This window comes from Lycium ferocissimum, chromosome 4 (genome assembly GCF_029784015.1).
Source record: "Lycium ferocissimum isolate CSIRO_LF1 chromosome 4, AGI_CSIRO_Lferr_CH_V1, whole genome shotgun sequence".
Taxonomy (NCBI): domain Eukaryota; kingdom Viridiplantae; phylum Streptophyta; class Magnoliopsida; order Solanales; family Solanaceae; genus Lycium; species Lycium ferocissimum.
This window is the reverse complement of record NC_081345.1, coordinates 17,113,974-17,128,990: the sequence shown is the minus strand read 5'-3', so window position 1 is coordinate 17,128,990 and position 15,017 is coordinate 17,113,974. Positions and strand designations below refer to the sequence as shown.

The window sequence follows — 15,017 nt, the reverse complement described above, 5'->3', positions numbered from 1 at the left end:
AAGAACCAAAGATCTCAAAATGAAGTAAAGACACTGATATGTTGAATATCAATCTTGACTTTGTTATCTTGTGATTGCATTTCTTATTGTTATGTTTGCTTCCCATTTCAGGAAGCCAACTGACGTTTGACATTATTAGACATCCCATTTCCTTTCCATTTCAGATTTCTGTCCAGTATATAAAAAGACACCAACCCCATCATTAAATGATCCTTCATTCCTATTCATTATCGTTTGCAAAATACTCCTAACAACAAAATACAACACAACCAAAAACAACATATTATACCACAATGACAACTTATAAGCTCAATTCCTTAGTACTCTTAATATTCTTTTCCTTCTTTTTATTCCCACACCAATCCTATTCCAATGAAGAAGAAACAAGTGATGATATTAACTGGTGGTGTAGCAAAACTCCTCATCCTGAACCATGCAAATACTTCATGGCCGACGCCGGGCTCCAGCGTACTTTCAAGCCGACATGCAAAGCCGAGTTTCGAACCATGACCGCACAAGTGGCCTTGGAACAAGCCCTCCTGGTACAAAACCACTCGAAAAAAGTGGGCCCGCACTGCCGAGGGAAACGAAAGAAACTAGTCTGGATGGATTGTGACAAGCTTATTGACAGCACCATCTTCCAATTAAACCGTACTCTTCATGGCATCGGATCTAACTCTACTTCCTGTACGGATTTCGATGCTCAAACTTGGCTTAGTGCCTCGTTAACAAATATCGAGACATGTCTATCGGGCTCAAATCAACTCAACGTTTCAAATATCCTACATCCGACTTTATCCACAAATGTCTCACAACTTCTCAGCAATTCTTTGGCTGTAAATGGGGAGCTTGTGGAATCACAAAATTCAACAGAAATTGGTGGATTTCCAAGTTGGGTTACGACTAGGGAAAGAAAGTTGATACAATCTTCGACGAGGAGCTTAGCTGCCAAGGCGATTTACGTGGTGGCGCAAGATGGATCGGGGAATTTCCGGACCATTCAGGCTGCAATCAATGCAGCCGCAGAGAAAATTTCAGATCAGAGGACGATCATATATATTAAAAAAGGTGTTTATAGAGAAAATGTGGCAATAGGGCCTAGCATGAGTAATATCATGTTAGTTGGTGCTGGTTTGAGATACACAATAATTACAGGCAGTCGAAGTGCTGCTGCAGGTTTCACAACTTACAGTACTGCTACTGTTGGTAAGTTCCCCTCTCTTGCTCTCCCTTCCAGTCCATACTATACTAGTTTAACTTATATACACTGATAACGTACGAATTATTGCACTATCCAGTCGCTTATATGTAACTGTCCATAATAGCTAAAACTGTTAACCAAGAAAATAATATCTCTAATCTTCTGTTTCAATTAATGACTACTAAGTATGTGTTTTACTTTTAGAAAATAATGGTACTATCTACATTTAGTAATTCTTTAATTCTAATATCCTACATGTATCTTTAGTTTTAGACCATGAGATTCAAAACTCTTTCTTACTTTCTTAAACTTCATACTCAATCAAACTAAGACACATAAAATAAAGCGAAAGAGTAATCTGTAAAAAGTCTTTCCTGTATTTTCTTTTCCTTTTTAGGTCAATGATTTTAAGTAGGCGATTGGCCATGAAAACCAAATATTTCACTTTATTTGGTATTTTGGACTTGGAGTTGTGTCTGGTTATAGTTTTTGCAAAAGATATTTGGTTGTTTGAATGTATTGAAAGTGAAAACAAGTATTTTGGTGTTTTTCAAATTCCAATTACAACTTCAAGTTGTATTTAGAATTTTCATGACCAAACGTTGATTTCCAAATAAAGTGAAAACGTTCTCCGGAAAAAAGTGAAAAATTTTCATGGACAAACGGACCCCAAGATTTCAGCATGGAAAGGGACTCATGAAGAGTTGAGTGGTATAATGCAAGGACCTTAATAGGGAAGTTGCAAATAATTAGGCAAGCTCTAATCTACTTCAAGTTCGTGAAGTAAAGTTAAAGATATGCTACTTTGGCGGGCCACTTTGCTGCAATATAGATTTGTATGCTTTCACGTGCTACCATTCTTAGGCTTCTTCGCGAAGGCAATTATTTTCAAGTTATTGAAATGTAGTCTTTTATATCAGATAGTTTAATTGAAATGGGTATATATCATTCTACTTTGATATTATTATAAACAAAAAAAAAAAAAAGTATTTATTTCTTTGTTTCATAAGGTAATTTTATTTCTTTAAAGGAACAATTATGAATAGTGTCCTTCAGAATTTTTTTTCAACTAAGTACAAAGGAAATTCCTTTGTCCATAATGTCAGAGTTATTTTTGGCAAATATCCAAGAGGGAAAAACTTTAAATTTCAGCATGCATGGCATGGCCATCTGAATTTTCACTTAAAGGACCACTTTGTTTAATTAAGTAAAACATTGACGTTAATATAAGGCCTATTTTGCAATGTTGTCACTTCATCACCTTATAAGGTCGGTTTAAGAAATGCTATTCTATACAATTTATATTTGATATCATTGATATTGCATGTCAAGTTTTGTCCTACTTCTAAATGAAGGATCCTCATTTTAAAGAAACCGCACTGATCAAAGTAATAATGATCTGGGACAATAATATCAGCATTATTTTGCTTCTACATCAAATTATTCCCATAAGTCGTAACCTTACTTTGTCCTACTAATACATCTTTTTAGGCTACGCTAACCATTTTCTCCAAGAGAGCACTTAACTTCTTTAATTAATCACTTGTTTCCAAAAATAACATTTGTTTAATAGGCAAGTTACACATTTGGCTGGTTCTCAAGCCATATACACTATTACATACTTAAAAATGTATATTTCATGTATATATACATTAATACGAATAATATACATTTGCGGGCGTATTATTTTGGTGGGCGGCTATTTATATCAATTTTTTTGTATTTAATTCCAGGGGTTGATGGAAGTGGATTCATTGCACGTGGCATCACATTCCGTAACACAGCAGGTCCAAAAAAGGGTCAAGCAGTAGCACTCCGATCAGCATCCGATCTTTCAGTATTCTACGCCTGTGGATTCGAAGGTTACCAAGACACAATCTTTGTCCAATCCCAACGACAATTTTACAAAACATGTCAAATTTATGGCACCATAGACTTTATATTCGGTAACGCTGCAGTTGTTTTTCAAAATTGTGTTATCTACGTCCGAAGACCCTTAGTAGGCCAAGTGAATGTGATCACAGCACAAGGCCGAGGTGACCCTTTTCAGAACAGTGGAATTTCAATTCACAATTCGAGAATAACAGCAGCACCATCTCTAGCCCCGGTGGTACGAGCATTTAAGACGTATTTGGGACGTCCATGGCAGGAATTTTCAAGGACAATAATATTGAGGTCTTATATTGACAGTGTAATTCATCCATCAGGATGGTTACCGTGGCAAGATTCTGATTTCGCGTTCAAAACTTTGTATTTTGGAGAGTATGGAAATTTTGGACCGGGGTCTTCGACTAGGTATAGGGTGAAATGGCCTGGTTACCATGTTATAACTGATGCTAAGGAGGCTTCAAAGTTTACTGTTGCGAACCTTGTAGGAGGTCGGACATGGCTGCCTTCTACTGGTGTGCCATTCACTTCAGGGCTCTGAATTAATTTGGTCTATATATTTGTATAATTGTCTAGTAAATTATTATTTCTTTTCATTATTTTGTACATGTGTGTAATGACATTATATGAAAGTATATGTATACGAATACGATGTGATTTTATCTAATACTCCTGTTCTTTATCACCTGCTTTCTTGTTTTATATCTAATCTATTTCCGTAACTTCTCTCATCTGCACCCATTAGAGCCCCAATAAATTTAGTCCTAAGTGAAAATGGTAAACTTTATTTATTTTTTAATGTGAAAATGGTCATACGACAGAGGATAAATGTACGATGACAATTGTTAGGTAACGTCAACATCATGCCTATAGGAAGGCCAACGAGGTTTTGGCTGGGATGGCCCAGATTGAAGTCATGATTGAACATGACGCTTGCTTGGTGGGCTTAGTTAAGAAATAAAATCGCACCTGCTATCATCAGCTATAGCTTTTTGCATGATGGTAACGCTGATTTACTGTGCCTTAATTTCTTCGTAGTCCGCCCTATTTCTGTACTGGCACTCGTCCCACGCAGCGCCTACAAGGCGTGCCAGTGTGTTTCTCGGGCCAATTAATTTCACTTTTTCATTCTTTTCAGGTACGCTTGACGCTCGGGTCTTAGACTCGATTCAATTTTGTGCCTTTGGAGTTTTACTCAGACGTCAAAGTCCTTTATTTCTCCATTTTAGAACCAAATATCTCTGTTTCATAAAATTATCTCTTGCACAGTAAAACAAAAATATTAAGTAATTTAAACACGAGTAAAGCGGTTAAATAATTATAGCTAAAACATGTACTTCTAGCCGCCGATCAGTACTTACTGATATGGGGTGTACGCGAAAAGCTTGTAATGCATGAGAGACTAGTCTAATTTATTTATTTTTTAAAAAGAAGAAGAAGAAGAAGAAGAAGGATGAGGAGGAAGGTAAGTTTTTGTGCTTGTGAGTTGGTTAAAAGTTGGGGTTTTTACAAAGGTAAATTAGTTAGAAGTTATGGAAGTCCTATTCTTTGATACCTAGTACTCTCTGTTCAAATTTTATATTGGTACGCATTAACCCCCATTGAATATCCTTTTATTCAGAGTCCTTTCCCTGTCAAGGTAGTTTTAGAATGAGATCCATCCATCAGACTTTATGCTCCTGCTTCCTCTATTTCTCTTAAGCTGTTTAATTATGCCATTGGAGAATTAAGAATTTCATTCTTTAATTCAATTAGCATGCCTTAACTCTTCAATAAAAATTTCACTTGTATTTTCTCTATTGAAATATAAGAAGGAATAAACCAACCAATACAAGGAATAAAAATTTCACTTGTATTTTGTGTAGATCAAAGCACACACTACAAGGTGCTCTCTCTAGTGCTCTCGGCGCAGTTTAAGCTTAACATGCGCCGAGCTCGTCCATGGCAGGAAAGAGAGCACGAGGTTGACCAAAGAAGGTTCCATTGACAGGGGAGGAAAGCTTAATCACGTTAATTACTTCGGGTAGCAAATCGACGGCAACTAATGAGCACAAATTTGGTACGAATGGAACTAAAGGGAATGAAGGGGTTAGTTCTCATCATGGACCATCTGGGTCGGATGGTCCGATGACCCGACCACCTACAAGCCCAATCACTATGCAAGAGGAATTTAGAGCTTAGCTAACACCAGTGGCGGCAAGTACTGTTCCATTGGTTGTTGTAGCTAATACGAATCCAGTTATGGGGGAAACTTAGATTGAAGTACCAATCCATGAACCTCTAATGCAGAATGCTTCTGATAAGGGTCAATCGGAGTGGGTTGGTTTATTTACAGGAAATTGAGCAGCTAATAATCGTATGGCCCTTTCTTATGTTCCTCCAGTTATAGTTAATGGTGAAATTGTGGTCCAATTAGAGAAATCTGAAATGGAAGAGGAGACAAAAAAGTGGAAAAGTGCTTTGATAGTTTATGTGGTAGGAGACATACCAGGTTATAATTACATGAAAAGGTTTATTAATCAAATGTGAAGTTCTGTGGCTCAACCTGAGGTGTTTTATCATGAGGAGGGGTACTATGTAGTTAGATTTCAAAGCGTGGAAGATATACATGAAATTATGTATTCGGGACCATACACTATTAATAACAAGACATGGATACTCAAGAAATGGAATCCTAAATTTGATTTCCAGGCTGAATTTCTTACTGAGATCCCATTGTGAGTAAAGTTTCCTAAATTGTCAATGGATTGTTGGAGTAGTGCATCTTTGAGTTGAATTGCTAGTGCATAGGAAACCCAATGTTTGCTGATGAATGTACAGCAAAACAAACTAGGATCTCTTTTGCCCGTATGCTTATTTAAGTAAACATCACAAAGCCACTCCCTGAAGAGATCAGAGTTAGAGGGTCAGATGGGGATACTTTCTTACAAAGGGTGGATTATGACTGGAGACCTAAATTCTGTGGAAGATGTATCAAGATTGGACATGATTGTTCTTTGCAATCACAACAACCACCACAGAATCCTGAAGCTCCTGAAGAACGGCCTAAGAAGCAATAAAATCAGATAAGGAGGTAGCAGAATAAGGGCAAACAAGCTTAGAATGCTAAATTGCCCAGCACATCTACACCTGTAGCTACAACATCAGGTGTACAAGCTGGTAATATATTAGAGGCAGCATCTGCAGCTCAGAAAGCTATAATTTCTCAGGCAGCAAGTGTTCCTAGCATCATACCTGATGTGACTAGACCTGAATCTCCATCTAGGCAAGTGGTGCAAGGGAAAACCCCAGCAGCAGCAGTAAGAGGGTCTATGAGTTACGCAAAAGCAGTAACAATATCTGTTAAAAATGGTTTCTCTAAGATACAAGCTAATGCTCAAAAGTTGTCTACATCTGTCCCTCTTGATGCAAGGGACTCACCTCAACTCTGATGTCTTGGTTAACATGGAACATTAGTGGGACCAACAAGAGATTCAAGCAGAAGGATTTGGTCACCTTTATAAAGAATAATAGTATCAAGTCAGTTGGTTTAGTAGAAACTAGAGTTAAAGCAAATAATGCAACCTCTGTAGCAGAAAGGATTTCTTATACCTTGTGGTTTTATACATTTAGAATCATCCTACGTAAGTTATTTTAGTCTGGACGTCTAGATTTGTCTTCAGAGATTATATGAGATTGGACATGCCCACATATGCTTAAAAGTGTTTAAGTTCGTGTTTGGTAAGTTACGAAAGGATTGGAGAATAAGTGAATCGAAGTGGGAAGGCTCATCAAAAGTTATTGTTGGAAAATATGGTATATAGGATGCATAAGTGAGATATGGTCCGTATTTTGAAATATGGGTCGTATTTAAGGATTTTAAAAATTTCCAGAGAAGGCAGTTTTGGAGGTGGTATTATACGGCCAACTATACGGACCGTATAATTTTATACGGCTAGGATGTTGGTCGTATAATATTATACGACCAAGGATATGGACTATATATATATATATATATATATATATGATGTTACACCTCGCAAATTTTTGCGTTGGTTGTGAGGTAAACTAGCGTAAGCCTGAGAGGCCATGGAACCTTTATAAGATTAAGGAAGACTTTTAACAAGTGTTAAGCCAGTATCTAAAGGTTCCAGGATCAAGCGAATCGAAGAAAATAAGTTTGTCGAAACTTTGGGAAAACTTGGCAGAATTTTGGACAGGATTTTTTGTCCAACTTGAGGGAGGTGTATCTCTTAGCGTATGAGGAGTTAGGGAATGTATAACCTATATAAATTCAAGTTCAGAGAGTCTTCTTTCCAATGCAACCGACAGATTGCAAATCTGAGATACGAGGCCAAAGTTACAGCCCGTATAACATTATACGACCGAAAATACGAACCGTATAATACAAAGTCGATGAAAATTTCTAGAACTTAAGAATGATGACCCCTCTTCATTTTAATCATTTTAGACATAACCCCAAGTCCTAGAAACCTCTAGAGACCTCTCCAAACACATCCAAACATATTTCTAACCCTAAATCAAAGATCAAGGTGAAGATTTAAGTGTTTAAGGTTTCCAAGTAAGCTTTACACTTGCCTCCTCTTCTAGAAGATGCTTGGGTGAGTATTTTTTAGGTGGAGTAACCTTGGAATTGAAGTGTTCTTCAATTTTGAGGTAAGATTTCATCTTAGTTCCATGCTTATGAGTTTATTTGGTAATTATGTTAAGATTTGAGGAAAAGAACTTGGAGGAAAAGTTCAAATATCAAATTGATGATATTTTGAGTTGTAAATTAACTTGAAGCTATGATTATTAGCATGTTATTGCATAATCTTGTTATGAGGGATAACAATGGTGTTAAAGAAGTGTCGTATACAACTGTATAAGGGGTTGTGTTAAAGTTGTTATTATGGATTGATTATGAAAAGAAGTTTTGGGATTGAATTGAGTATAATGTGAATGTAATCTTGTAATTATGGAATTGTCGATGTTTTATTGTGGTTTTGAGAGTTGTTTTGAAGATTGGAGGAAGTAGAAAATACAAGGGAAATGCTGTCCGATTTTCATTAGCTTACCAATTAATCTAGTTTGACCTTATAAACGTTTCAATGACTTACCCTTAGTGTGAATCATTTTGATTGTAGATTTACAAGCTCGGGAGGATAGGCGTTAAGTAAATTAAGGAGACGAACAGGTATGTTAAGGCTGTCCCTTTCTTTCTTAAGGCATGATCCCATTGTTGTGAATTTACGCATGATATCAATAATGTCTCTATTCCTAAAAAATGCTAGAAGCTTATGATTTTCGAAGTTCTTACGAGATTGTTGATAATTGTCTTATGATTATTGATCTTTCTCATATGATTATTGATTTTATTCATTGATGTTGATCTCATCTTATGATTTTGTTCTTTCAGGGGGAGATATGTTCATGATGATAGTTTCATAATGATAATCGGAGGTTTACCGACCTTACGTCACTCCGATAGAGTTATAGCTTTTATTTGGGCTCTCATGCATGCTTTATATATATGTATGTATTTTCTCACACCGCGCCGCACTACTGTCGGCCGGACAGGCACGTAGATGTGCACACCACTGCAGTGGGCAAGTTATGATGTTACCCCGGACGCGGGATGCCCCGTACACGGGATGATGATGATATGATGATAACACCGAGCCTAAATGGCCAGGCAGGATACTATATATATGTATGTATAAAAATATGTTTCTTAAAAAAGCTAAGCATGCATGACATCCGCCTTAAAAGGCATTCAGAGGTACAGGTTGATCTCTTTTATATTATGTTATCTTCATACTATGATAACATGGAAGCAAAATCTTATAGATGATACAAGGATTTCAGGTACAAAATATTCAGAACGTAAAAGAATTAAAGTCGTGTTGTAAGTAAATGAAATAAGATGGGCTTAAATGAGGAACAAAAGGCTATTGGCGGTAGTGAAGAGGATAATGGGAAGTAAGTTCGTGTAAGAAAACTTTATTGCATTAAGAAGAATAAGGATGGATCTAGCACCAAAGTGGATATGTTCACTCTGGCAAGTAGCAGAAGGGTATAGAAATATATACCGCAAAGATGATATAAGTATATGAGAAGTTTGCCAAGATCACTATAGAATTTCAACTGGTGAAGCGTAGCGTAGTCGAGGATAGTAATGGAAAGAAATATGATATAAGTTGGAAAAGTTGAGTGAAGATATAATGTCCTAGATATGGCATATCTCTTAAACCAAATCTTGAAAGGGTATTCATGAAAGAGTATCTCAGTAAGGTGGATTCCTAAGATATCAAAACCGACTCTATATTAAATGTAGCAAAGGTAGATGATCTATTCAGGGGAAACAAAGATGTATCATGACCTAGGTGGATCGATAAAAAAGAAATATTACAGAGTTCATAGTCTGCTAATAAATAAACAGAAGCCTGAAAGACCGAGGAAACATATGGATATGTTGTTGAGAAATGAAGGAATGATCAGTATGGATTTTATAATTATAAGTAATTATGTTAGCTATATGTAGAATTATTCGGTTACGTAGTATCTTTGGTTATCCGGTTAAGATGTCCAGTTCTCTACTAGCGCCTGAGGATCAGTACATTTAGAGAAACCTGGAAAACATAAATTACCCCAATATTGTCTTCCACCTTGAGATAAGTGGATAAGTAGAGCGCTTTTCAGACATCTCGGGATACATATATCATGAACAAGTATGCTAGACCTTTAAGGAAGTTGGGATGACCAGTTAGTTTGTTCTAGGCTGTCACGACCCGACTAGGGGCCATGACGGGTATCCGAAGCTGAATACCGAGCACCACTTATTACGTTAGTCCTCATACTAATCCTGGACACATATACTCTCCAAGGCAACACACAAATATACATAAGCCCTCACGGCTGCAAAAATGATATACAAGAATATACACTGATGTATCCATGAGACAACCATTACCCACGCATCCGTATCTACGAGCCTCTACTAGAGTATTGAGACATAAGGACGGGACAGGACCCCATCGTGCCCAAATATATACACAAAATAATATATCAGAAATGGTACCTCCGGAATAATGGAGTGCTCCTGTAAATCTGCTGAGTAGCTCCTAGGAATCTGGGCCACCTCCCTGTCTACCTGTAGGCATGAACACAGTGTCCAAAAAGAAAGGACGTCAGTACGAATAATGTACTGAGTATGTAAGTCATGAACAATAATAACATATCGAATAGATAAGGAAACATCAAGTAAGGAAACAACTTGTAACTGAATGACACTTAAGACGGAATAATGCATGCTAACTTACATCATAAACAAGGTGAGTCTAGCAACAATGAGTAACATCAAGGAATCATTAGCTTCATAATAATATCATATCATAAGCTTTGGTATCTCTAGACTTAGACTCATCATCATCATTGTTATATTCACAACGCATCTCTTATCTTTATTTCATGAGAAGCTCTTGATAATCATAGACTCTTAGTTTTCGAAATATAAAAGAGTCATAAAAGGCTAAAGGAAGTCATGCTGTAGGAATCATGCCTTAGAGAAGAAGGGACTAGCCTTACATACCTTTTTGCCTTTCTAGCTTGCCGACTAAACGCTTCCTTCCAAGTTCGTAATTCTACATTCAAGGGAATTCGTACTAAGATTAGATAATCGGAAACATACTTGAAGCTAAGCTAAAGCTAATGAAAATTGGGCAGCACTTCCTTTGTTTTTATAACTTCCTCCATATGATATAACAACTCCCAAACATCAATAACAACATTCATAATATCATGATCAATAACTTCGACAAGTTCGACATCATCCAATTCCCATAATTCCTTACCAAATGATTCATGACCATAACTATGGCATAACATCGTATTCATTCTCATATAATACTTCCTTAACGTCATTTCTATCATTTACAACAAGATTTCGCTCATAACATCTCAAGAATAATGATTCATGTCAAACTACTATTCAAGAATTCCATTGTTTTCACATTTGAGCCCCATATTCTACTTTCTTCCATAATCCAAGTCTTTCAACTATTCAATACTCTTAATAGCATGAAATGAACATAAAACTCACCTTTGATTGTGAAGAAATGGGTTTCGGATGAAAAAGCTCCACTTAGAGAAAACCCTAGCTCTAATTCCAAAGGAATTTCTAGCTTCCATGAACCCTTGTTAGCATTCTTGCACTTGATTCTACTAGTTGTTGGTATTTGATCTTTGTTTTCCCTTGAATTTGTGTTGGTGGAGTGTATGGAATATTCTAGAGCTCTTGAGAGAAGTGGAGAAGTGGGAAAAATGAAAAATTAGAAGTGGGAACATATATTTATACTTGGAAAATACTCAACCCGACGGAAGTTATACGGACCCTTATACGGTCCGTATAATATTATACGGTCCGTATAAGTGACCGTATTTCACCATCAGGGAAATCCTCTTTTCGATAAGGTTATGCGGACCCTTATACGGACCGTATAAAGTTATACGGACCGTATAAGTGGTCGTATAACTCCATTTTTCCGAAGTTAATCTCGTCGTTTCGTTTGATCTCCAATCCTTATGGAACCTTATTGGCAGTTGTTTAACACTTCATTAACAATCTAAGGAGCGTTATAACTTTTCCTCAAGACATTATTAAACCAACATTAGCTCGATACTTTGCAAGCCCTTTTTTAAAAAAAAACACGACTTATACCTTACATTCTTCATCGAACTTTCTTCTCTTGCTTCAAATGTCTTTGGAATCTTAATTAGAACCATTAAGTACCCCTTCTCACTTGGAGGGACATCGTATACTTCTTACCCTGCATTAGTCTATTTACCCTTACCCTGCGTTAGTCTATTTACCACATGATAACATGAAATTTCCCGAGGTGTAACATAGGCACCATTCAAATATTCAGATGACCTATATGAAACCCTATAAGAAAGGAAGAGTATCAAACGGTTTGAGATTTGGAATTTCATTCTGAAGAGATTTATGAAATTTGATAAGGAAGATAAGTTTACCCCTGATACTTTAGACTTCATGAGATTATATGCAGGATGAGCCAAATTCATATTGGGAATCTGTACATCCAGTCTTTCATATGTCCATGCCTCGTAAATGTGTTGGAAGTTCTTCCAGAGTTACACCAGTTGATAATTTTCAGGTTTCAGAGCAATTATCGCTCGAGAAAGTTTCTACTGCCCTATCAGATCACCAAGTGCCAGATTCATGGATTGACAACCAGAGATGTAGCCTCAGCAAAAGTATTATGAAGGAATGTGAATATACAAAAAATGACTTGAGAAGCTGAGGAAGACAAGAGATTCTGATATCCGCGCTTGTTTTGCCAAGAGGGGACCCGGACTAAAACATCACACCCTTCAGGTACGCATTGTTTCATTTTTTAAGATTACTGGTCGTGTGAGGCCATTTTTGTTATTGATTGTTGATTATTGTGGCCCTTTGTGGAATTGTATGCTTTTTGCTATGTTATATATATATATATATATATATATATATATATATCGCCAAAATTTTAGAAATTTCCTGGAAGTTAACATTCGAGAGCGAATGTTTCTAAGGGGGAAGAATGTTATACCTTGTGGTTTTATACATTTAGAATCATCCTACGTAAGTTATTTTAGTTTGGACGTCTAGATTTGTCTTCAGAGATTATATGAGATTGGACATGCCTACTTATGCTTAAAAGTGTTTAAGTTGATGTTTGGTAAGTTACAGAAGGATTGGAGAATAAGTAAATCGTCGTGGGAAGGTTCATCAAAAGTTGTTTTTGGAAAATATGGTATATGGGACGTATAAGTGAGATATGGTCCGTATTTTAAAATATGGGTCGTATTTAAGGATTTTAAAAATTTCCGAGAGAGCAGAATTTATTTATTGCCAACTATACGGGTATAATTTTGTATACGGACGGATATTAGAGTATAACTATACGGTATATGGACTATATATATGTTACACCTTATACGTTGGTTGTGAGGTAAACTAGCATAAGCACACGAGAGGCCATGGAACCTTTATAAGATTAAAGGAAGACTTTTAGTGTTAGCCGGTATCTAAAAAAATATATTTTGGACGGTCCATATTTTCCAGTTAGGGAATGGATATATAAATTCAAGTTGAGAGAATCTTCGATTTTATATATTACAAAGTTACCCCTCTTCATTTTAAGTCATTTTAGAACTTAAGAATGATGACCCCTAGTTCATTTTAATCATTTTAGACAAACCCCTCCTAGAAACCTCTCCTCTCCAAACACATCCAAACATTTCTCCAACCCTAAATCAAAGATCAAAGTGAAGATCAAAGTACTTAGGGTTTCAGTAAGTGGGTTTAAAATTGTCTCTTCTTCTTGTAGAAGCTTTGAAGGGTATTTCAAGGTGAAGTTCATCTTAGTTCCATGCTTATGATTGAGGTGTTCTTGAACTTTGAGGTAACATTTCATCTTAATTTCAAATATCAAATTGATGATATTTTGTGGTAAAATTATGCTAAGATTTGATGGCATAATCTTGTTAAGTTAAAATTGTTAAAAAAGGTCATAAGGTGTTGTGTTGAAGTTGTTATTATGGATTGATTATGAAAAGAAGTTTTGGGACTGAATTGAGTATAATTTGAATGTAATATTTAGGTTATGGTATTGTTGATGTTTTTATTGTTGTTTTGGAGTTGGTTGAAGGAGTTGATATAAGGGAAATGCTTCCCGACTTTCATTAGCCTACCAATTAATTAGTTTGACGATAAGAGTGTTTCAGCGACTTAACATTAGTGTGAATCATCTTGAATGTAGATTTGCAAGATCAGGAGGATAGACGTGAGTAGTTAAGTGGACAACGAGGTGTGTAATGGCTATCCTTTCTTTTCCTTGGCATGATCCGATATCCAACAAGAGCTTAAGGAATTGTATAAAGAGCAACTTATTGATTAGAGCTTGTCTTAGTGATAAACAACTTCCTTAGTATTGTGTTGTACTTTCAAGAGATTCTCGTTATCTTCTAGCGTTCTTTATCTTAGAAAGAGAATGAGAAAGATATGTTATAGTTTTACAGTTGCAGCATATACACGATATACAGCATGCTATACATATATTTTATTTAGCCTGGCCACTTGGTTAGTGAGACATTTTATTTAGCCTGGCCACTTGGTCAGTGAGATATTTTATTTGGCCAGGCCACTTGGTCAGTGAGACATTTTATTTTGCCTGGCCTCTTGGTCAGTGAGACAATATTGCCTGGCCGATGAATTAGTGAGATAGAGTTGCTTGGCCACTGGGTCAGTGAGATAGAGTTGCCTGGCCACTTGGTCAGTGAGATATATGATATTATTATATTGCATTCCATATGAGACAGGTCAGGTGAAATATTCAGGGCATTCTTTGGCCTCCAGATTATTACGTCTTCAGTTTAGTTTCAGTTATCTATTGCCTTACATACTTGGTACATTATTTCGCATCGACGTCCCACTTTTGCCGGGGAGCACGCCTTCATGCACGGTACGGATAGACAGACCGATAGACCTCCCCGGTGGCGGTGACTCGATATCGACCGATTGGTGAGCTCCTTTGATTGGAGTTGCCAAGTCTTTTGGAGTCTTTCTTTTGTGACTACAGATTTGATGGGTAGGCCGGGGCCCTATCCCGACCATGGTAGAGTCATGCTTTCCCTTAGAGGCTTGTAGACGAATCCTCTATATAGGGTGTCAGTGTGATAGCCTTGTCGGCTTGTGTATGTCTGTTTAGGTATTGTTGTCTTTGTACGATCATAACAGCCTCATCGGCTTGCTCAGTTGTGTATACATGTTTTGGGTGTGTGTGCGCGCCCAGTTCAGACGAGATAGCCAGTGTTTATATATATCCAGATTGTGGCCTTGCCGGCTTATTGGTATTGTCTATGTGCAGGTAGGCCTTATCGGCCTAAG

At 36.8% G+C, this 15,017-nt stretch overlaps 1 protein-coding gene across 1 annotated transcript; it reads left to right on the top strand.

Annotated features, from left to right (window-relative positions):
• Positions 1 to 76: 76 nt before the first annotated feature.
• Positions 77 to 3,774, top strand: LOC132054413 (probable pectinesterase/pectinesterase inhibitor 33). Its single transcript, XM_059446426.1, has 2 exons — positions 77 to 1,206; positions 2,935 to 3,774. The coding sequence occupies exons 1-2, from the start codon at positions 294 to 296 to the stop codon at positions 3,627 to 3,629; spliced, it is 1,608 nt and encodes a 535-aa protein (XP_059302409.1). The 5' UTR covers positions 77 to 293; the 3' UTR covers positions 3,630 to 3,774.
• Positions 3,775 to 15,017: the final 11,243 nt, after the last annotated feature.

Excerpts from the sequence above, each read along its gene's own strand:
- LOC132054413 (XM_059446426.1), top strand. The coding sequence starts at position 294 with ATGACAACTTATAAGCTCAATTCCTTAGTACTCTTAATATTCTTTTCC. Across the intron at positions 1,207-2,934 it reads TTACAGTACTGCTACTGTTG|GGGTTGATGGAAGTGGATTC; the intron begins GTAAGTTCCCCT and ends ATTTAATTCCAG.